This window comes from Drosophila mojavensis, unplaced genomic scaffold (genome assembly GCF_018153725.1).
Source record: "Drosophila mojavensis isolate 15081-1352.22 unplaced genomic scaffold, ASM1815372v1 contig_16, whole genome shotgun sequence".
NCBI classification, from domain to species: domain Eukaryota; kingdom Metazoa; phylum Arthropoda; class Insecta; order Diptera; family Drosophilidae; genus Drosophila; species Drosophila mojavensis.
Genome location: NW_025318693.1, coordinates 7,543,357 through 7,565,617, shown reverse-complemented (window position 1 = coordinate 7,565,617; position 22,261 = coordinate 7,543,357). Strand labels below are relative to the sequence as shown.

At 42.5% G+C, this 22,261-nt stretch overlaps 6 protein-coding genes across 10 annotated transcripts; 2 read left to right on the top strand and 4 right to left on the bottom strand.

Annotated features, from left to right (window-relative positions):
* Window positions 1–242: 242 nt before the first annotated feature.
* On the bottom strand, window positions 243–2,001 carry LOC6573103 (serine protease grass). The gene is made up of 6 exons (XM_001999158.4): window positions 1,712–2,001; window positions 1,465–1,637; window positions 1,184–1,397; window positions 1,076–1,124; window positions 821–1,014; window positions 243–761 (listed from the first exon to the last, which is right to left on the bottom strand). Exons 1-6 carry the CDS (start codon window positions 1,785–1,787, stop codon window positions 337–339), a joined length of 1,131 nt encoding a protein of 376 aa, XP_001999194.1. The 5' UTR covers window positions 1,788–2,001; the 3' UTR covers window positions 243–336.
* Window positions 2,002–3,411: 1,410 nt separating this feature from the next.
* Window positions 3,412–9,474, bottom strand: LOC6573104 (NADP-dependent malic enzyme). Of its 4 annotated transcripts, XR_006356694.1 has the most exons (8): window positions 9,180–9,473; window positions 6,234–6,423; window positions 5,111–6,160; window positions 4,896–5,048; window positions 4,544–4,838; window positions 4,340–4,468; window positions 3,991–4,264; window positions 3,412–3,472 (listed from the first exon to the last, which is right to left on the bottom strand). XR_006356694.1 is itself a non-coding variant. In XM_015166755.3 (7 exons), the coding sequence occupies exons 1-7, from the start codon at window positions 9,194–9,196 to the stop codon at window positions 3,453–3,455; spliced, it is 1,890 nt and encodes a 629-aa protein (XP_015022241.1). In that variant the 5' UTR covers window positions 9,197–9,473; the 3' UTR covers window positions 3,412–3,452. The 4 variants fall into 4 exon arrangements, 3 of the variants coding, with proteins under 3 accessions (XP_015022241.1, XP_001999195.1, XP_043863449.1); XM_015166755.3 differs by lacking the exon at window positions 3,991–4,264 and having other exon boundaries at window positions 4,304–4,468; XM_001999159.4 differs by lacking the exon at window positions 3,412–3,472 and having other exon boundaries at window positions 3,814–4,264.
* Window positions 9,475–9,634: 160 nt separating this feature from the next.
* On the bottom strand, window positions 9,635–21,815 carry LOC6573105 (suppressor of lurcher protein 1). 2 transcript variants are annotated; one of them, XM_001999160.4, is made up of 7 exons: window positions 21,683–21,815; window positions 21,454–21,622; window positions 18,491–18,717; window positions 17,860–18,417; window positions 10,315–10,737; window positions 10,049–10,250; window positions 9,635–9,993 (listed from the first exon to the last, which is right to left on the bottom strand). In XM_001999160.4, the coding sequence occupies exons 1-7, from the start codon at window positions 21,774–21,776 to the stop codon at window positions 9,660–9,662; spliced, it is 2,007 nt and encodes a 668-aa protein (XP_001999196.2). In that variant the 5' UTR covers window positions 21,777–21,815; the 3' UTR covers window positions 9,635–9,659. The 2 variants fall into 2 exon arrangements, with proteins under 2 accessions (XP_001999196.2, XP_032584012.1); XM_032728121.2 differs by lacking the exons at window positions 17,860–18,417; window positions 18,491–18,717; window positions 21,454–21,622; window positions 21,683–21,815 and adding an exon at window positions 17,490–17,598.
* LOC6573106 (DNA ligase 3) lies at window positions 10,732–13,492 on the top strand. The gene is made up of 4 exons (XM_001999161.4): window positions 10,732–11,135; window positions 11,193–11,991; window positions 12,049–13,227; window positions 13,288–13,492. The coding sequence occupies exons 1-4, from the start codon at window positions 10,781–10,783 to the stop codon at window positions 13,397–13,399; spliced, it is 2,445 nt and encodes an 814-aa protein (XP_001999197.2). The 5' UTR covers window positions 10,732–10,780; the 3' UTR covers window positions 13,400–13,492.
* Window positions 14,603–17,484, top strand: LOC6573107 (fatty acyl-CoA reductase wat). Its single transcript, XM_001999162.4, has 5 exons — window positions 14,603–14,825; window positions 15,792–15,904; window positions 15,963–16,473; window positions 16,529–17,267; window positions 17,339–17,484. Exons 1-5 carry the CDS (start codon window positions 14,732–14,734, stop codon window positions 17,424–17,426), a joined length of 1,545 nt encoding a protein of 514 aa, XP_001999198.2. The 5' UTR covers window positions 14,603–14,731; the 3' UTR covers window positions 17,427–17,484.
* LOC6573108 (myosin regulatory light chain, smooth muscle) lies at window positions 19,658–21,030 on the bottom strand. The gene is made up of 4 exons (XM_015166757.3): window positions 20,809–21,030; window positions 20,519–20,743; window positions 20,205–20,461; window positions 19,658–20,141 (listed from the first exon to the last, which is right to left on the bottom strand). Exons 1-4 carry the CDS (start codon window positions 20,848–20,850, stop codon window positions 19,970–19,972), a joined length of 696 nt encoding a protein of 231 aa, XP_015022243.1. The 5' UTR covers window positions 20,851–21,030; the 3' UTR covers window positions 19,658–19,969.
* Window positions 21,816–22,261: the final 446 nt, after the last annotated feature.

Here is a 22,261-nt window from a genome sequence, read left to right as displayed (position 1 = left end):
ACACATCGGTTTGAGTATTGGATAACATTTTCGGACTCAACAGTTGTGAATGTTTTTTTTCGAGCTCAACAGTTGGGCTACTGAACGCTCGCTACGTGGCGCAAGTTGCGCAACACGTTGAGCGCTCAACACAATATCCGTTAGATGGCGATAGCTCCATTAGATTTTACTAGATGTCGCTTTCGCTAATTTCCCGCTCAAATTTAAATTTTTCGAAATATGTATATATAAAAGCGTTTAACTCAATAAATATTGATGAGCATTTATTCTTAAGATACGTCGGATTGGGAAACAAAAATAATGGGACAAGCTGTGCTGGGTAATTGTTCCAAATGTTTACAGGCCATGTTTGGCCATGACATCGGTTATCCACTGCACATAATCGGCCACATTGGTGTAGAGACCCGGCAGGCTGATCTGACCGCAGGATGTCACGCCCATGCTTACGATGCCAAACTCCACCATGCGCACCTTGTACTCGTCTAAGTAGGGAGCGGGCGCCTGCAGCGGGCCACCAGAGTCGCCCTTGCACGAGTCCTGCAAGTCGCCGCCGCCCACGCAGAGCTGCGTGTGAGGCACCTCCCGGCGATAGGTCTGCGAGCAGACCGATCGGGACTGCATGGGCACCTTGGCCTGCAACAACACATCCGACGAGGAGCCGTTCTCGGTGGTGCCCCAGCCAGTGACGAAGTAATCCGGCAGAGACTCCGCCTGCTGTTTCAGCTCGTTACTGATGGGCAGACAGATGGGCTTAATATGCTCTGCAAGGGATGAGTTTGATTAGCTAACGAAGACGGCTCATGTCCAGCTCCTCACTCACTGTCAAAGAGGACGCTCTCGTTCAGGCGCAGCAGCGCGATGTCATTGATGATTCGCTTTGAATCGTATTTATCGTGTATAATGAACTTCTCAATGCCCAGATCCTTGACGGGCGGGGCGCACTTCTCCTTCCGCCCCTGCTGCCGGCAGTCCCTCTCAGTCGAGATGCGGTGCTCGCCCAAGCGAATTTCATAGCTGCAAACGGACAAATTGAGATTGAGAAAATTGTTTTGAGAGGAGGAAATCTGATACCCACAGCTGATCCTCGAGTCCATAGACGCAATGGGCTGCAGTCAAAATATAGCCTACAAATTATTAACAAATTATTTTGGAAGTCTTTCAACTAGATATGATCTATGTTTACGGTTGGCAATGATTGTGCCGCCACATAGGAAACGAGATTCGCCCAAGCTTTGGTATCGCAGCAAGGCCATCCAGGGCCTGGAGGACAACTTCACCTCGTAGCCATTGGCCACGCGCTGATTGAGAATGTTCCCGCAGTTGAAGTCGGCGCTCCTAAATAACTCCATGACCTTGGAATTGTGCTGGATCTGCGGCGTAGGACAACAAAAGTGGCGCTAAAAATAGGATCAAAGTTGAGATTAAGCTATATATATATCTGTCTCTATGTAATCTTAAACATACCACTCCATCGATCTCGCCACATGACGCCTTCTGCAAATAGCTGGCATACTCCGGCGACACACGCTGCCCGCTCTGCTGGGCAGCCAAGAGGCGCTGCTCGATATCCGAGCAGGAGGAGAACGGCATGCACTGGCCCCGCTCCCCGTTCGGGGTGTCGCAGTCATCCGCATAGGCTATGTAAGCGTCAATGTGCATAAGCAATTAATATGTAAAACAAAAACGGGTCGTGCGAGGTTTTCTATCTCACCTGCTCGAGCGGAACGGGCGCCCATCAAGCAGACAGCCGCAACGACGACTGCGAAGAGCAACCAACGGCGCAGCATCTCAGTAGAATGCGATCAACACTAGATGGAAGAAGCAGCCACCTGATAACCAGCCAAACGAACGCTCCAATTGCTACTGTGCGCACCGCGCTCCGAGCACTCGTTTTATAAGGCGACCCTGGCTCGAAGTGAGCTCAGTCCGCTTCCAAGCTCAGCTCAACGCGCTCAATCAAGAATTCAGAATGGAGAGTGGAGAACGTGGAAAGGAGAGTCGAGAGCTGAGCACAACTGTGGTTTTTCCCCTCATGTGGCAGCGCGGGTCGTTGTTCCTATCAAACTGTTTGGGTTCCTCTCATTTCGAAATATATATAAATATAGTCACATACATTAAAAATATAAACATCTACGTATTTATCAAGCATCTTCTCATATACTGATTATTCAAGAGTCTATCGGGCTCTGTTGACGCATTCGCACTCTACAATAAATATGATTAGTTTCGTTGAGTCTATTCGACGGGCAGTTACCCTGCTAGCAGTTTTTAATTATATGCATGATTCATTTGCTTCCCACTTACGATCAGCTCAGATTCAGGTCACTAAAGAGGAATGAATATTTCTCTGCTTGACACAAGCTTATAAACAAAAAGCTGACATACCCTCTAAATATTAACAATAAATACAGGGTAATAAAATATATTTAAATATTCAAGCTTATGCTTGGCCTCATCTCAAACAACTCTCTAAGCATTCATATGGCTATGGCTCATCGGTTTTCAGAGAGAGGAAGAGACAGAGAGAGAGCGAGAGAGTGGGAGAGAGAGAGAGAGAGTGAGGGTCAGATGGAACAAGCGCGCGAGCAACTGGAAGGTTACAACTAATAAGCTTGCTTTTATTTTTTGCAAGTACGAAGGAATCGAAAATTTAGACTTCATAGAAATCAATAAACCTGATTCAATATTTTAAAAACGTATACATATATATAAACAAAATGTTTATGATGTTTACTCTTCGATTCTTCCGTAATTTAAGAAAGCCCTATAAACAAACAATTTTCCGGGAAATTTTGCTTAACGTTAGCATTTTCCCTGAGTTAACAAACATAAATGATTTATGGAATAATGGGAAATTGAACTAACGATGAGTCGACTAAAAGTATTTCAACTAATTGTTCGCCTAGAATTAACCCATCAATTTGACGGGAAATACAAAAAGCTCTTACGAAAATAATTAAAATAATAGTTCGGCATTTATTGTGATTTCTTATCAACATTAATTGAAACATTTCAAATTTAACTTCTGTAGTTGTGTAATTTTATTGTAAATCGCACATTTGCGGGTCAATTGTACAATTGTTTTGGGATGATTCCATCATGTTTAAACATAATTATAGTTTGTATAACTAAAACTGATTTATGTTTTTTTCTTTGTAACGATAAATTATAACAAGTCTATTTAATAATAAATATCAGACATGGATAAAAGAAAATCATTATTTATATTGACATATATAAATATGCATATAATTTTTATATTATGTGCATATACATATACGCTATATATATTAAATAAAAACTTTTAACTTATATTGTTAACTATTAGTTTAAGAGTTAATGCTTTAGCTCAGCGGCAGCTGTTTAACTTTCGTTAAGGGATGGGCAGAATCTCACCGTTCTGCTGTCTAATTTTGCCAATGGTTCTATGCGGTCGGTGTGGGTTGGGTAATTTATAAGATTTCTTCGTTTTCTATATTTCAACGAAAGGGAAAGAGCAATAGATCAATATCAATCAATGTTGCACTTTTTATATAAAATTGATAAAGCAGAGATTTTCGTAACGCGCTTCGTGCCGCTTTTATAAGTAAAAATACATTAAAAAGCAGTAAAGAGAGGGTTAAAGAGAGATTTAAAGATGGTAAGAGTTAAACAATAAGAAATCCAAAAGGAATATTAATATCCAGCAAGCCACGTAAACTTAGTTTCATACGTAAAATAGGCAAGTTAAATAACAAAGCAGTTAGTAAATTAAGTAGGATCGCATTCATCGTAGCATACAAATTAACACAATTATTTACACAAATAAAAAAATTCTTTCAACTCATTTATCATAATCTACGATTTAGAACATATCGAGAATACACAGAAGTCTTTGTCGCACATGTCGCTTGGCTAACTACTACAGCTCGAATCTATGACTAACAATTAATATGAGTAGTTAAATAACAATGTTCAGGTTTGCTTGTTGCTTTTGCTTGTTTTAGTCACCAATGGAGAGCTGTAGAGCTCTAGAGCCGTACGCCGGCAGTTTTTGAATTTAGTGATTGAATCAATAATATGTCGATAGTGTGAGCCATTGCAGAAAGTTTGCTTGATTAGTGTTTGGTGCTGTTGGTGGTCGCTTAGAAGTGGTAGTAGTAGTGGTAGTGGTAGTAGTTCGAAGAGTGGGTTAGAATGCAATACAGAAGTGCCATCAAACGATGAGCCAATAGAACAGAACGATTTTCTTATTTAATAGCGGCAATTAGCGGACTCTCTGCGCCTAAAAGGGGAATAGAAAGAAAAAAGAAATGTTAATCACTTTTTTTTCCATAGAGTTTTGTGGGCACTAATTCACGAGTCTTGATATATGGCATGCGTGGCCAGGTCCAGGTCACAGGCATCGAGCTCTCATAGTTGAAGTTGTACAGTTGATCCTCCAGCCACTTGCGCTTGTCCTGCGGCTCTGGGTATGTGGATGCCAATCCTAATAAAATTGTAATCAAATTATTATTATTATTATATTAGCCCATAGAAGCAAAGAGGTACACGCAAAACATACCCTTGTCATAAGCACACTTGGTCACACCAATGGCAATATTCATGGACACATCACGGATGCTGGACAGTGGTGGGTACAATGAGCCACGCTCGATATCAGTGGGTTCTACAAAGTTGGCCAGCTCCTGGGCGGCAATAAGGAACATATCATCGGGTATGTGATGGGTGCCAGTGCAGATGACGCCCAGACCCACGCCAGGGAAAATGTATGCATTATTACCCTGGCCGGGATAGTAGGTCTTGTTGCCCATTGTCACCGGTGGGAAGGGCGAGCCCGATGAGAAGATTACGCGAGCCTAAAAAAGCGAATAATGTCAGATACATAAAGACATATTTAAAGCACAAAAGCTCACATCCGTATTGTGATAGGCCTCCTCAGCTGTGCATTCCGCCTTGCTGGTTGGATTAGACAGTGCGAAAATGATGGGCCTTTCGTTATTTTCGCCCATGGTGCGCAGAATCTTGGGCGTGAACAGACCGGCACAAGCTGAAGCACCAATTAGCACCTGTGCAACAAAAATGCGGATGAACGTATAAATTTTATATGCAATACAAATATAAGACTTACACTTGGTTTAAGTGTGGACACAATTTGCTCGAGATCAGCCATAGGTTCAATGTCCTTAGCATAGTTGACTTTGTGACCGTCCAAGCTGCCCACCTTGCGCGTTTTGGTCAACAGGCCATCAATATCAACCATGAAAATTCTACTATAGGCCTCATCGATGGGCACACCTTCGGCAACCATGCCCTTCACGACGAGATCGGCAATGCCGATGGCAGCCTCGCCGGCGCCAGCGAATAGGAAAGTGTAATCCTTCAAGGACTTGCCCGTGATACGCTTGGATGCGTACAATCCAGCCACAGCGACGGCGGCTGTTCCCTGTATGTCATCATTAAAGGTGCAGTAGTTGTTGCGGTACTTGTCTAAGAATCTAAATGCATTATGATTGCCAAAGTCCTCGAATTGGATCAGGGTATTCTGGCCATATCGCTTCACAACTGCCTCCATGAACTCATCAATAAAATCGTCGTATTCCCGTCCCACGACTCGCTTCTGCCGCAGGCCCACATACAGCGGATCCTCCAACAGATCGATATTGTTGGTGCCAACGTCCACCACAATGGGCAAGCACTGATGCGGCTTAATGCCCGCCAGTGCCGTGTACAGAGCCAGTTTGCCAACTGGAATGCCCATGCCGCAGGCGCCCAGGTCTCCCAGACCCAGAATACGTTCGCCGTCAGTTACGCAGATGGCACGAACATTCGGCTCGGGCCAGTTCTTCATCACATCAAAGATGTGACCGCGATCGTTGAATGTGACGAAGAGGCCATGCGGACGTCTATAGATCAGGCCAAAACGCTGGCAAGCCAGGCCAACTGTGGGCGTATAAACAATTGGCATCAGATCCTCAATGTTCTCCGACAAGAAGCGGAAGAACAGACGCTCATTGCGATCGTGCAGATCGCTCAGATACAGATACTTATTCAACGGTTCTGTATAACGATTCACTGCAATCTTGCACAGCTGCAGCTGTTCCTCCTGGGTCTTGAAACGTGCCGGCTGCAGTCCATGAATGCCCAGCACCTGACGCTCCTCCAGTGTAAAGGCCAAGCCCTGTCGAGGGGGTGTAAAAGCTGCGCATGTATATCTGCATCACAGTCGGAGGCCCAATTGCACTGCCACTTACCTTATTCAAGCGAGGATCGCGTATGTGATCGATGCCGCGCACCTGCGAGGGGCATATAATGTCGCCGACAACCTCATGATAGCCACGGGCATCGCTCAGCGCCAGCGCCGATAATGCTGGCAATGTTGTTGGTGCGCTTATTGCTGCGGCAGTTCCATTGCGACACAGCCTACCGAGATTTCCGCACAAGCTGCAACAAAAACAAAAACAATATTTATTATTGTGATGCAACGTCACGAATATTCAAGCTCAAGGTTAGCGTCAGCTGTTTTAGATACTACTTAGAATCGAACTAGAGGAATGCTCAACCAATTGCGACAATCTATTATCATTACTCTATCAACAGAACTCTGAATGAGTTTGATATCTACGCACCACAACACAACGAAATACCCGAAGCCGGTAAAAACCTTAGTACCGGTAAACCATGTATTCTCTCTTTTTACTGGAAAAAAGCACTACAGTATCTAAACATTATCATATCAATGGACTTAATGAATATAAAGTATATTGTATATGATATTAATCTTATAGAAATAAGATAACAAATTAAAGTATTGTTTGCGGTATGAAGTGTTTTTTAACCACAGGGTATTTTAAAGTCAAGCACACTTGAACTATGCCCAATCTAGTTTGCCATTTATCAGAGTGGTGCAAAAACTAAGCCGCATTGTTTACGATCGCACGATAAGATTCCGAATGATAGCATATGACGAGGGTACCAAATATGTTGGCCGTTTTCATTCTGGGAGATTTAGCATAATTGGCGCTAATTGCGTACACCTTGTGACTAAGTTCATTCATTGATGGGTATGCCCATCAGTCGGATTACGGCTGCCGCATTAGCTAGAAGCAAACCCGTTAATGACGCGCCTACAGTTCCACGCGCTCGTGACGTGTTGGCCCGAAGTGCGGTGTAAGCACTACACTCACTGCTAATTAACAGACGGGCGTAAGGGGCTGGCATGGAAGTGGGAAGTGGGCATGGTATGGTATCATTATCATCATTCGTCACTTTGTTTCTATTTGCTCAGCCAAACGCCCAGCAGCTCACATGAGCACCAAGTGCTTTTTATTCGCATTCATATATATTTATACAATATATATATATATACATATGTATGTATGTATATCCACATATGTTATATCTAATCACTCATACAATTGTAAGTGCATGTCGTAAACATTTCCGAATTGAATCGAGGTTTATACGGCACACACATTATCTCAAAATCGTTTGATATTACGATATGACCAAATAGCATGATCTAATGTGACTTACTTACTTACCTATGATATCATTCATTGTTTTAGACCTCACATACTATATGTTTGGTATATTATATATCTATATATATATACCTACGGTATCTATTTTTATTTTTATTCTGTTCTATTCTAGTTATATTTATTTATACTTATTGCAATTAATTTTATTGACTATTAGAAAAAATTTTATATTTAATCAAACTATTTTAAAAATAATTAAATTAAAGATATAAAAAAATTTAACTATTAATATAAATTCTATTATAAATTTAGAAAAGGAAATAATTTTTCTAAAATGTTTTTCTTCGTAAAAAAATGTAATGAATAATTAAATACTAATATAGGGAAATTCATATACAATTAAAAAAATATATATACATTTCAATCTATTTCAATACAGCTTTATGATGGTCAAATGTCTCGTATAAACGTAGTATATATTTACGCGCAATACTGACATATCCCGATATGATATCAAAAATAAAATGTTTGTGTAAACAGCTTATGTCAAGCATGTGTGTGTGTGTGTGTGTGTATGCATGAAATGCCAAATTTACTGCTGATGGGCCAAGCTGCATACATACATACATACACAAACAGAAAGATAAGTACATATGTATGTATTTTCGCTCGAAAGTCACAAAGTTCTGCGTGAAGACAATAATCAAATGGAAGTCAATGTACTCTAATATGCTTGGCCATAAAAACTATGCGCAAAAGAGAAAAAAGCGAAACAGTAGAGAGAGACAGCCGATGAGAGGCTGCGTAACAAAGACTAACAACTTTTGAACTTGGCAACGAAAAAAGAGGCAAAATGATGCACAGCAAAGAAAAAACAAAATAATGCTACTTTTCTTCTTTTCATTTATCTATATTGCTGTATACAGAAATGCGTCGTGCTAAATATGTTTATAAATTTAGAATTTGGCAATAGAAGCGTGGAATATATGTGCGCATATATGTGTGTATTTATGTATAGCTGTGTCCATGTCCATGAACGTGAAGGTGACCAATACAGAGGCAAAAACGGATGCGTTGGTGCAGGGGAAAGCACACATCCACACACATGCCTCTGTTTATTGTTTGTATATTGATTTTCAGCTGTTTTGTTTCGTGTGTGTGCGTCTGTATGTGAAATAGCCACTTTTATATTTATTTTCATTTATATTATGTTTTACCTACTTTTTTGAAAATTTGAAGTGTAAGCTCTTACGCAACATGGAAAATAATAGAGAGCAGTTGCAGCTCGACAGCTGTTGCAGAAAACTAACGAAAACCAGAAAAGTTGGGTCAATGTCAGAAACATGTGCGATTCCTAGCCTGCCCTCACCAATACCAATAGGGTTGTGCCTGCGATAGTTTGTCTGCGCCTGTGGATGCGTGTATGTATTGGCAGCACCATTGAAAACGAAAGCTGCGCAATGCACACAGATTGCTGTGCTGAGGGTGCTAGAGGAGGGGGGCCTTGGCGCACGCTCGTCTACCACGGCAACGACTAGGTCACTGAGAAGAACAGCTGGGACGCGGGCCGAATGGCTGACAGTTGAAATTGCATAACGTTTCGTCAATTTGCAAATTTACCAAAAATAGCTACAAGCATTTCCAATTTCTTTGGCAATACGATGCCAATGCCCACCTGGTTTCTTGATATGAACAGTTTTCGTTGACGTAGCTTACCTGGGCCGTGAGAACATTTTGCGTTTCTGCTTCTAGAATTTTGTGTTTCTTGAATTGCTTTTTTATTGTTAACTTTTGGAGAATTTATTGCAACTATTTTTTCTATTTTGACACTTATCACTAGGTAATAATACTTTTCGTTACGCTCAGCTTTTAAATGACATTTGAAACACACGACAATTACGAGCCAGCCACCCTTAATGAGGCCCAACAAACAAAACTGAATATTCAACGCGGCGCGGGCAAAACTACCTCGCGAAGCTGTCGGCGAATAATGAACGAATAATGCCAAAGACGACAAAACGAACCAAATGGAACGCAGTAGAAACTTGCGCGGCAGTGATTAAAAAGAGTGTTGGTAAAGGCGTGCAGATGCACAGTGCTGCCGTATTTATTTGGTTGACTATCGATGACTATCGTTATTTATTAATTTTAAACGAAGAGAAACACAAAAGTTTGCATCTGTTCACTACTTTATTTTTAATTTTTATATTGCGTAAGTGAGATTACAATAGTTAAGGGTATGCTTATAATCTTCGGTATAAGTTGCATTCCGCCTGACACGTAGCTTTGCATGGATACAGTACTGTCTCCTAAATCTGGGTTAATCTTCAAATCAATCGACTCAAATGTATAGAGAGCGCGAAATCCATTGGCCACAAATCGGTCATTCGAATAAAAGGATACACGAAAGAATCGTCCATCTGAACGCACTTCAAAGTCGGGTAATTTGCCACAATACTTGCTGAACTTTCGATCTGTACTCATAAAATTCGAAAATTCCACATAATCGCTAGCCGTTTGATGGTCACATCTAAAAAACAGAAATACTAATAAATAATTTAAAATTTCTATAACTTCAAACATACGTGCTAATGCCTTCGACGTCAAAGTACGTGAAACGTAGAACAACGCGTTCATCAGCTCCATAGAAATAGTAATTGCAAACAACATTCTCCAGATAGTAGCCAGGAAAGTTTGGGGAATGAAAAAGACCACTAATCCTGTCGCGACTGCTGTAAACAAATGTGCATTCGTTTCCTTGTTGCACGCCTGATAAAATGCCATAGTCTAAAGACAATTAAATTGTTTAACATTTTTTATATAAGTTTCACCTGCACCGTACATGACTTACTTGTAAGAAACCGATATTCTGCTCGAAATCCATAATACTGCACTTTGTTTGTCATTTTTGGCGGATATTTGCCCACGAATTGCAGTTGCAGCTGCTGACTGTTCGACATCAGCGGCTTGGGCAAGAATGCGCCACAGAGTAGTTCTTGCGTCTCATATTTACCCCGCACTTCTGTCAGCACATGCAATGCGTCCTCGTCTCGGCAGCGGCTGGAATTCTCATGTTCAGTGGGTATGTTAAAGTCGTGAAACTTAATTTGAATCACTTCTGGTTTTTGCGCTTTAAATTCGTAACGGCATTGCACGACCTTAGCAGAGTCGCTGTTCTTATTTATCGGAACACCGATAAGTGAACTCAGCAGCTGATTCGATTCGAAGATGCCGGACTTGTTGACGCGCGAGTCGTAGAGCAGCTTGCAATGCTCTGAAAGTAAAGATAAAGCGTAATAATAGAAGTGTTATAATATATGCTGAAATTGTTAGCCAATAACTGTCGTATAGCGAACATTCCTCGAATTTGGACAAGAACCATGGGCAGCAAACATGTGGAGAATGAAGACAACAAGCTAGACACATTTCGACGCGTTTGTGATGAAATAGCAGCTGAGTCGAGCTACCTACGCAAGGTTGAGAAACTGGAGCTGTTTTTCAAGAAAGGAAGCAGTGGAGCCGGATTTGAGGGCGACCTGTTGCAGTGGGTGCAGTTTCTCATACCAGACTCCACACAACGTGTTTATAATTTGCAAAACAAGGCATTGCTCAAGTTGTTCGCACGCATCTTCCATGTCGACCAGCAGGAAATGCATCTGGACTTGGAACAAGGTAATCTGCACTAGGTGCTGTTTAGAAACCTTTCTAAGATTGCTATTTTTCTTGCAGATGGAGACATTTCCGAAACCCTTCGCAAACACTTTGCCACCTCCAGCAAACTGAAGCCACAAACCCAAAGTAAACTCTACTTACATGAGGTGGAAAAGATGCTGTGTCAGCTGGAGCAGCGCACAAAGGAGGATGAGCAAACGGAAGTTTTGCAAAAGTTGTGTAAGCAGGCTACAGATTTAGATTTGCGCACGTTCATCAGGCTGATCAAACAGGATCTGCGCATTAATGCACGGGCACGGCATATTCTGGATGCATTTGGACCACAGGCATATCCAGCGTATCAGAGCTCTCGAGACCTCGCAGCTATTGTACAGAATTTCGCTGGCAAGGAAGGCACGTCTCTCAAAACTCCCATAAAGGCGACAGCAAAGAAGGCGAAGAAGGATACTAGTGCTATACAGGTAATGACGCCCATTTCTCCCATGCTGGCCAATGCCTGCAAGTCTGTAGAGGAAGCTTTCAAAAAGAATCCCGGCGGCCTATATAGCGAGATCAAATATGATGGAGAAAGAGTACAAATTCACAAAAAGGGCGCCGAATTCAAGTTTTTCAGTAGAAATCTGAAACCAGTGATGGATCACAAAATCAAGGACCTAAAGGATTATATACCACGCGCCTTTCCTGGCGCCGGTGATATGATACTTGATTCAGAAATCATTCTGGTGGATACAGAAACGGGCGCTTTGCTTCCCTTTGGCACGTTGGGTGCGCACAAGAAGCATACCTACGCCAATGCCTCGATTTGCCTATTTGTCTTTGACTGCTTGCTCTATGATGGCGATGATCTTACCCAGCTGTAAGTATAAAGCTAACGGTATTGCAGTATAAAGCTAATTTTAATTATATGTTTTAGTGCATTTTGCAAACGTCGCGAGATTCTGGAGCAAAACATTCAACCCATCAAGTCCCATGTGCAACTGTCCGAATCGGAGTTTTTGAAGACCAAAAACGAGTTGGCACTGATGACCGCTAAGGTACTGCAAGCCAATCTGGAGGGTGTTGTGCTCAAGAGCCCCAGCAGCACATATCAGCCGGGCAAACGTAACTGGCTCAAAGTAAAAAAGGATTATCTTTTTGGGGGAAAAATGGCAGACACAGCCGATTTGGTTGTTCTGGGCGCTTGGTATGGCTCTGGCAAGAAGGGCGGTGTACTCAGCATCTTTCTAATGGGCTGTTATGATGCACGCGACCATCTCTGGAAGACGGTCACCAAAGTCCACTCTGGCCTCGATGATGCCACCAACGATGAGATCCACGAAGAACTGATGAAACTCACAAAGCGCGCCGATGCGAATAATATTCCTAATTGGCTACATTGCAAAAAAGCACTAATACCCGATGTGCTAGCCAAGACGCCGGAGAAAATGCCAGTGTGGGAAATCACAGGCGCAGAGTTCACACAATCGGAGGCGCACACTGCAGGGGGCATATCTATTCGCTTTCCGCGCATCACGCGCCTGCGCAGCGACAAATGTGCCAAGGAAGCTAATGATCTGGCACATCTGGAACAGCTTTATGCAGCATCTAAAAATAATGTGAACGTGGACCTGCTGCTGGCTAATTGTAATGCAGATAATGATGACGCCCAGACCAATGGACTAAAGCTGGAAAAGACGCCGCAAAAAGGAAAGGGTTCGAAGGAAACGGCGAGCAGTAGCAAAAAAGGCAAAAGATCCAAGAGCGGCGGCTCTGATGATGAGCAAGCAACACCATCAAAGGGTCCACGAAAATTGGCCAAAGTGGAACCGTCCGCAGCGGCATCTAAAGGAAGTCTGATGGATTTCTTCAAACCAAAGAAAACAACACCCGCTGTAAAAGTAGAAAGTAAATCATCCGAAGATGTTAAAGCGGAAGTTAAGGGCGAGGTTAGTAATTTATTTAGAGGCCAGGTTGCATACTTTGCAGCGGATGCAGCGCAATCCAAGCACAAGGATGCATTTATACGAAATGGTGGCATCTTGAGTGAAAATTCAAGGGAGGCTAATTTAGTATTCCATAGCACAACAAAAAATGTGAATTTGGCGGAACTGAGGTACGCATAATGATATTTCCTTAACTACTCTATAAAATTAATATAATTCGTATTTTGCAGACCCCTTTACCGTCGCAGCTGCCGTCATCTCAGCGTGAAATGGCTTGAGGAATCGCTACAGGCCAAGAAACTGCAGCCTTATCCACTCTATGCGGTGGTTTTAAAGGCATAGCATTACTTTTGAGTTATTGTTGAAATCTTTTCAAATTGTAAATTTATGTATATTTAAATTATGGAAATAAGACGCAATATTTATTATACTCAACTTCCATACTGAAATTTTGCATTCTATACATTTAGAAACTGAAAATTTGCATATGCAATTAAGTAAACCAACAATAGATTTAGCAAACTCAATTCAACTCTAACTGTTTGATTGTTTACTTAGTCTACGTCAGCGCAAAGGCATATATTAGCTGACGAGAATTTGTCTGTAAATATTTTCGTAATACATTGTGCAATGGTTAAAAACGGAACTTTAGATGAAAACGATTTCTTTTTAAATATTCGCACAAATTACATCACTTTTGTCACAAAAACAAGTAAGATAGCTCTACTCGGGTGCTCCACTTAACACCAAATGATTTGAGTTCTCGTCGACACGTCGCGACGTCATTGCTAGAGAGCCATATAGGAAATTGAAAGAAGCAGCAGGGAATTCTAACAATTATCAGAATTCCGACACGTACAGAAACACTCTTTTCTCTGCTGTCAAACTCTTTCTTCTACTTCTGTATAATTAACAGATTTAAATGAAACGTTTAGTATATAATCTACATCTTTAATTAAATATTTGACGTAATTAAAAAATGGCTTAATTTGCAAATTACCTTCGAAAGGAATTCAATTGTATAAAATACACATAAATCAAAAACTTTTGTCTGCGTTTTTAATAAACAAATAGAATGAATAATACAAAGAAACCATTTTTGGGGAAGCGTACTCAAAATTCGCTTTCTTCACGGGGGACTACTAAACAAATCATCTCAAGTGAATTATAATTAATGCATCATATTATGATATGAAGACAGCTATATAAGCTAGGGCATATTTAATCAGTAGGTATTATAGAATTTACACTTGGTAAACTGAATAGCCCTTTGAGCTACTTAATGGAACGAGTCGACAACGTTTTTCACTTATCTATGCTGTCAGCCAGTTATCAATGGATTGCATGCGTTAGATTTTAAATACGGAAATTTCGTATTCGTAAATTGTCAACCACTTGCAATGCAGGCTTTTAGCTACTTCAAAGTCTGAGTTCTCGACTGCCAAGAGACTGACTGCAAGTGTATATAAATAATATGTGGTTCCTTTGATTATATGATATAGCACTTCCAATCCGACTGGTTTATTATAAAACCCATCTACTGTGCAATTTCGTTTTTGGTATAAATATCGTAAGCCCGTTCTGAGCTGCTCTCATTCAAGCGGCAGCCTCAACTGCATTAACTTCTTTTCGCACTACAAAATCTCGGCTTTCCTTCGGTACTTGTGCTGTGCTATGGATAGTGAATACGAAATGACATCAGAAATTCAAAACTTTTACAGAAATAAAACAGTTTTTATTACTGGCGGCAGTGGATTTTTGGGGAAAGGTATACGAAATTTACTGTGGAAAATTTGTGAATAAGTGATTTGTGATTTAATAATTTGTAATTGCATATTTTAAAATTAAAAATGTGAAATGGAAAAAACTTTAAACGAATTTCTAGGAAAAACGTGAAAAAATGTAAATTCTTGATTTTTAAGAAAATATTGAAAAATTTGTGAGCTAGAGAGCTCACTCAATTAAACTAAGGCGAGTTAATCGCCTCGTTGTGCTTACGAAAAAAGACATAAATATCCCTAACTACAATTAATAATATTGGACTGCAAAACAATACCTAAACTTTGTATTCATTAAAGTTTTTATAATGGTTTAACAAAATCTATTAATAAATTTAAAAAAAAAAACACTTAGGAGAGCACTTAGTCTTACGTAACTATTAACAAAGAATTCTAGCAATAATGAAACTGAATCAGATCTATACATAATCTATTGCATCAAAACAAAAGTTCTAGTGCTAGAAACCAGTTTCTAATGAGGAAATAAACAAAACAAATCGTGTCTAAATTAGTGGTTCATATACATTTGCTACTGTTAATATTTGGAGTATGAGTATAAGTGGTGCCTCTCATACCATTTTCGTTGTATTGTCGGGCATTCTGGGTTTCTTACCAATTTGGGAGATGCCATAATTATAGCGTGAGCCCATTGACCAACTGGAATACTAATTTCATATTGCTTCTGTGAGAATGTATGTAATCAGTAAATCGAATCGATAATGATTTTTTCCTATGAGTACGGTTGTATTCTGCATATGAATTCAGAAATATCATAAGCAACTAGAGCTATATACTTTAAATTTTATATATGTATACATTCAAGTATTTTCGATACATTATCTTAGTACTAAATCGTAAATAAAAATTGATATTTTTATTGTTTTTAATTTTGATTCTTGTTCATAAAGTGTAAGTTAAGACAGAGTTTTGATTGCTATTCGTGGTTTCCCTTTTAGTGGTAATTGAGAAGCTGCTGCGAGCGACAGATGTCAAACGCATCTATGTGCTAATCAGAGCCAAGAGGGGAGAGGGTATACTGCAACGGTTGGCAAAATGGAAGGATGAAGGCGTAAGTAAGCCATAAACCCAACTAGAAAAGCTATTCCAATTGGCATCATTCGTATTAGGTTTTTGCCTTGCTGTTCAAATCGAAGCCCAGTTGCTGGGCTCGCATAGTGCCCATTGCCGGGGACTGCCAGCAAGCGGATTTGGGTCTGAGTGAGGCGGATCGTCAGCTGCTGATGGAGGAGGTGCAGGTGGTGGTGCACAGCGCAGCAACGGTGCGCTTTATGGAGCCCCTGCATGTGGCCCTGGACATCAACACGCGCACCATGCGCCTCATGCTGCAGCTGGCCAAGCAGATGAAACGATTGGAGTCCTTTGTTCATATATCGACGGCATACTCCAACTGTGTCATCAAGCGCATTGGCGAATGCTACTATCCGGAGCACCTGACCTGCAGCGTAGACACAATTCTGGCGCTGAGAGAGCGACTCAACGATGAGCTGATCGACGGCATGGCGCCAGTTCTGTTGGGCAAGTTTCCCAATACATACACCTACACAAAAGCCCTGGCGGAGCAGCTGGTCCAGACGGAAGCTGCTGGTCTGCCCATATGCATCGTTCGGCCAAGCATTAGTAAGTGGAATGATCAAATGATCTAGGTTAAATATATATCAAATCATTTGCTCAGTTATTGGCAGCTATAAGGAGCCCGTCTCTGGCTGGGTTGACAATCTGTATGGTCCCATTTCCATATTCCTCGGCACGGCAATCGGAGTTTTGAGAATTATCTGTCTCAACCTCCAGACACACGCCCACTTGGTGCCTGTGGACTACTGCTCCAACCTGATCTTGGCCTGCGCTTGGCAGACAGCCAAAGACAATGCCGCACGCCTCAAGCAACCAATTGTAGCAGCAACCTCGACTACTGAGCAATGCCCGCCGACCATCTACAACTACGTGCCTAGTGAGAGCAACATGCTCAGCTGGGGTAGCATCAAATCCAAAGCGGAAAGCCTTGGCTATGTCTACCCTCTGAGCAGAATGATATGGCTGCCCTTTTTGCATACCACGACCACGCCTTGGCTCTTCAAGTTGGTCGCCTTCTTCTACCACATTCTGCCCGGCTACTGCATTGACGTGGTGCTGCGCTTGAGAGGCCGAGCCCCTCGCATGCTTAAGCTCTACGAGAAGATACATAAGAATGTGGAGACCCTGTTCCCGTTCACGAATTCCAACTGGTATTTCGAGTCGCACAATATTCAGAAGCTGTGGCAACGCCTCTCCCCAGAAGACCAACAGCTCTTTCACTTCGATATGAACACCATGGACTGGGATGATTATTTGTATATAGCTATTGCCGGCATGCGCATCTTTGTTGCCAAGGAGGAGCCTGAGTCAGTGGAGCGCGGCAAACAAAAATTGAAACGGTAAAGCTAAACTAATTCCAATTGATTCGGATTGTATACTTGAACTTCTATTTTCCTCTTCTTTCACGCAGATTTTATATACTCCATCGGGCGCTGCAGCTCATCGTTTGCAGTGGAGCTGCTGCCATTTTGTGGTCGCTGCTTAAATTTGTATTCTAGATTTTAGGTTTTTGTACATGTGTAGATCTAGTTCAATAAATAGCTGGCTTAATATGCACTCACTGCCTCTAGCAACTCCAGCGCAGGATAACTTGGGCGACGTCTGCCAAATGGCGGCCATCAAATAAAGAGCTGTCAGCAGCGCCGAGTGCACCATTTGAACTTATCGACAGATTGAAGCAGACTGAGCCTTGAAGTGGCTCAGCGACTGGCACCCACCCACCCGTGCAAGTCAATTGGTCACATCCGCTGCCAGCAGCCAGACCGACAGGCGGAAGCTGGCAGCATTTTGCGGCAATTACGAGGCCGGAGGAAGAAGTTTGCCGCCATTTGCTTGCGGTTAGCGATTAACATAATTCGATTGAGTCCGTGTGGCATGAGTCAGAATCGGGATAACTACAATCTATGGCTAATTTATGGGGCGCCAACTTACGATTTCTATGTCCGGGCCGCGCATCCTTCCCCTCTTTCTCGCCGCCCTCCACTTGAACACTGTTCGTCTTGGCGGGCGTCTGCTTTATCGCTATGCTGGCTGCCTCCAGGATTGGCGGCACAGCCAGCGCCTGCTGCTCATTGGGCACAAACTTGTATTTACCACGAAAGCCTTTGGCTGTGCGATTCGAGCTGGCATTAAACTCTAGCAGCAGATCGGGTCCGCTGCTCAGTATGCGGCGCGTGGGGCACGGGGCGCAGATCACATCTATCACGGCATTCATGTGCGCCGACTCCGCATCGAAGATGGTCAGTGCGTCCAGTTGACAGCCGCCGCTGACCACTGGCGGCAGCTGCAGCTCCTCGAATAGCAGCTCTACACGGCTGTCCGGGCGGCCAATGAACTTGTACGCGCACTTGATGTGCGCCGGATAGTTGGCCGGAAAGCGCGGCGAGTGGAAGTAGCCCTCGCCCAGATTCCCCTCGATTCCGGTGCTGGCAAAGAAATAGAAATCGCAGAAGCTGTGCGGCACCAGTCGACCGTTCGTCTTGAAGAGCTCTGCACTCAGGCGTGGAACGAACGAGGTGAACATAAATTCGTAAATTTATTAATCGATTTCACATTTGCTCACCTTGCTTAAGGAATCGATAGCTCGCCGTCAGATTCAAGGTCCAGTCGCTCAGCCTTGTGGGCGGCTGCTGAAAGCTAACTCTCAGTCCCAGCAGCCTTCCGCCACTGTATATGGGCGTGGCATTGCGAGCCGTCGCACTGTGCTGGCACCAAGTGTACGACGCCAGCGTTGAGTTCTCGATGACGGGCTCCCTCAGATACGGAAAGACCTCGACGGTGTCCAAGCAGCTGTCACAAAAATTGCATATCAAGAATTGCCGCACAGCGCTAATCATATGGCAGAATTTGTGCCACACAAATGGCCGGAATCAAATGATGTTGAAAATTTATTGGCCGCTTGGCCGGTTCGTTGGTCAAGCCTAAAAATAGGCAAGCGACCAGCGAGCTGCCATTAAATAAAATGTTGCACTGCCATTCGCTTGGTTCTACATCATTTATTTTGATAAAAAGTCTAACAAAAGTTGGCGTTAAGGTGAACACAGAAGCCGCACGACAGATGCTACAACAACAAGTATGTTCAAGTATGTTCTTAAAAGACTATGGGGAGTGAATAGAAACAACGGTAAGAGATGCTGTAGTTAGAATTAGGATCAGTGTAGGACTTTTCATAAAACTAGTCGAAGCGTATACAAAAAAAAATAAATAAAATAAAAAAAAAATAAAATAAAAATAAAAATAAATAATAATAATAATAATAATAATAATAATAATAATAATAATAATAACATATGGAAAAAATTAAAAATAATAAAAATAAAATGTAATAATTAATATTTGGTAAAGTTTTGTGTTTAACGCTAGCTGAGTATTTTATGCAAAAAGAATAAACGATCTATAGGTTGAGTATAGAGGTAAGAATCTTTTGTTTAGTTCCAATTATTTCTATTTAAATTTTAGCATTATATTGCTGTACGTTATTGTAATATATTTTTTCTTTTAATTTTATGCTACAATTAAAGCATACCATATTAAACCCATATATTTATAGAAACGCAGAATAGAAAAATTTTTAATAAAAAAATACATTTTCAGTAAAATTTAAGTTAAGAATGAAGCAGACATTTAAGCAATCGAAATAAAGTGTAAAAATGCCAAATGCCAAAGATTTTCATATTTAATTTTTAAAACCTGAAACATTCTTCTCCAGCAATAGAGAAAATAGCAGAAATACTTGGCTATATGCAAACGTTTCAATTACGTTCGCAAATTTATTATGTTTCTACTTTTCAGGGCAAAACAAAAATAAAGTCTACAAGCTGCTAAAAAATATTATAATATAATATCAGTTTATAAGGATCACAAAATTGTTAGCTACTACACAGCATCTACACAAAACAAAACAAAATAGCAATTCAATAAAGTTTTGACAATAAAATGAGATAACTATGCTATAGAAACATGATGAAATTTAGGAAAATTCTTGAGTTTATTTATTATATCCCACTGTTGCCAGCTCCAGCATTTTCTCTTTATCTTCGCTTTACTTATTTTTGCGTTTACGCATTCCCCCAAGCATGCGACAGAATGCGGGATAATCAATCATGGGCGGTTCCTCGAGGGTTTTGGGCTTGGCCATAGGCGCATGGCTGAGCGCCTCCTTTGCCTCGCTGATGGTCATTTTATCGCCGTAGTTGGTTAGCTCCTCGTAGATTCTATTGGGTGGGAAAGCGTTTTAATTAGGCACACGACATGGGCATTTGGAGCATTGCACCCACTTTCTTTCATCAATCATGCCCGTGCCGTGATCGTCCCATTTGCTCCAGGCCTCCAGCAGGACCTCCTCCGGATCCAGCTCTATGGTGCGACGGCACATCAGCTGTACAAAGGCCTCATAGTCCAAGGGATCCTGTGCCTCCGACATCATTTGTTCCAGCAGCTGCTCGTTGGGCTCATTGCCGAGGGCCGTGTAGGTGAATCGCAGATCATCTTTCGATATCAGCCCGTCACAGTTCGTGTCGAATAGCGTGAACACCTTTTGAAAATCGGCCGATCAGGCATATTTGGGGCTTTCCATTCAACCAACACTTACTTCCTTCAATTCGGCCAGCTTGGCAATGTCCAAGTCCTGCGGCGACACATGATCATCGGCTGTCAGCTCCTCGGGCAGTGTGTAATGGCCAGTGCTCTCTGGCAGCTTGAGCCTGGGATTGAATATCTCGTTGATGACGGCCATTGCCTCCGAGTCGGTTGCCAGCTGCGGCGGTGGCTGTGGCGTCTGCGATGCTTTGCGCGCAGAGCTGGCCCGGCGACGTCGCTGGCCAGAAATGGAGGGACACGGATACTAGAAATCAGGGCGTACACTACATTATATTCACTCACGCGTTCCAGATCCTCCAGTGAAACAGCCGGATCCATAGACATTTTGAGCTGCGCGACTCACAAACTATTCACAAGCGATTCACAAACGTTTCACAAGCGATTTACACGCGATTTGCGAGCGTTTTGCCAGCGGTTTTTCACTTTTACACCAATAAATCTGGTCGCTACGACAGCGGCCAACGTTGTGTCCAACGCTCTGCCCAAGCTCCACTGAAATTTGTGGCGCCGGTGCTGAGCAATTTTATTGACAAATCGATTTCGAAATTTGTTTAATAATTTCTTCCTCTTGTTTTTTTTTTTTTTTTTTTTTCATGGGTTATTTTCATGCAGCTAAAATAGCTGCAAATTTCATAAAAATTGACACAAATTTGCGAACATTTATATAAATAACCAGGCGTGCCGAGCACGGCTCCACGGACCCCCCAGCCATGGTGGCCTTCAGAAGGTATTTTAATTACATTGCATTCGCATATTTCCTCGATGGTCGACGCATTTTGATGGCTGTCGCGCAGCTGCCTATATGGCTGACAGATCCAGATCTCTGATCGATTTGGATACGGCATGCCACAGCCACAGTGGGTGGCAGCCGACGGACGACAGCGACTGTACGGCTGGCTTACTACGGCCGGAAGCGTTGCTACTCACCCGGGTCGCAGCTGCAGCTGCTGCAGCTGAAAGGCCACCAGCTCGTCGGCCATGCCGCCAATGAAGATCATCAGGCAGTTGTTTTTGGCGCCCAGCGCATGGCTGGCATTAATGCTAACGCTGCCCCATTGTGTCGCGTTGCGCTCGTTGGCGTGCAGGCAGCTGCAATCTGTGCATGGACACTCATCAATAATGCATTCGAATGCAGCTCTATGCCGACGCGACTTACCTAGCCACAGCTGCGCCTGCTTACTGCCAGCAGTCCGTTGACCATTGACCACCGAAATCAGTGCCAACACCAACGTTAACCAAGCGGCCGCCATCTCCAGCGGCCAAAATGAAACTGCTATGTGCCGAGTGACGAGCATCGCGATAATATCCTGTCAGTGGCTCAGCGTCCTGCGGCAGCTTGTGTGTGCTTTAAAAATAGCTAGGCGCCACCCCAGCTGCACAGCTTCCCAGTTGCCCCACAGCCCCTGACCCCGCTGGCCAGTTCACCTGCCTTTTTTCGTATCATTAAATGTAAGTTGAGGTTTTTATGAAGCTGTCCCACCCACAGCTGCAGGTGGCGCAAGAGCCAATCGTTAGTTTCTGCCACAGCCCACGCCTGTGGCACCTCCAGCCGAGTTTGGTAAGCTATTTATAAGTGGACTTCATTTTTCTGTGATTGGCAGTTATCTACGCGCTCACAGCTGCTTTTCAAAAGAGTTCTAAGCCATTTTATTGACCCCGAGGTTCACCCATTTAGAGGTTAGCTTAACTAAATTTAGTTTGATGCGGCATACCAAACAGCATAAGACCAAATTGA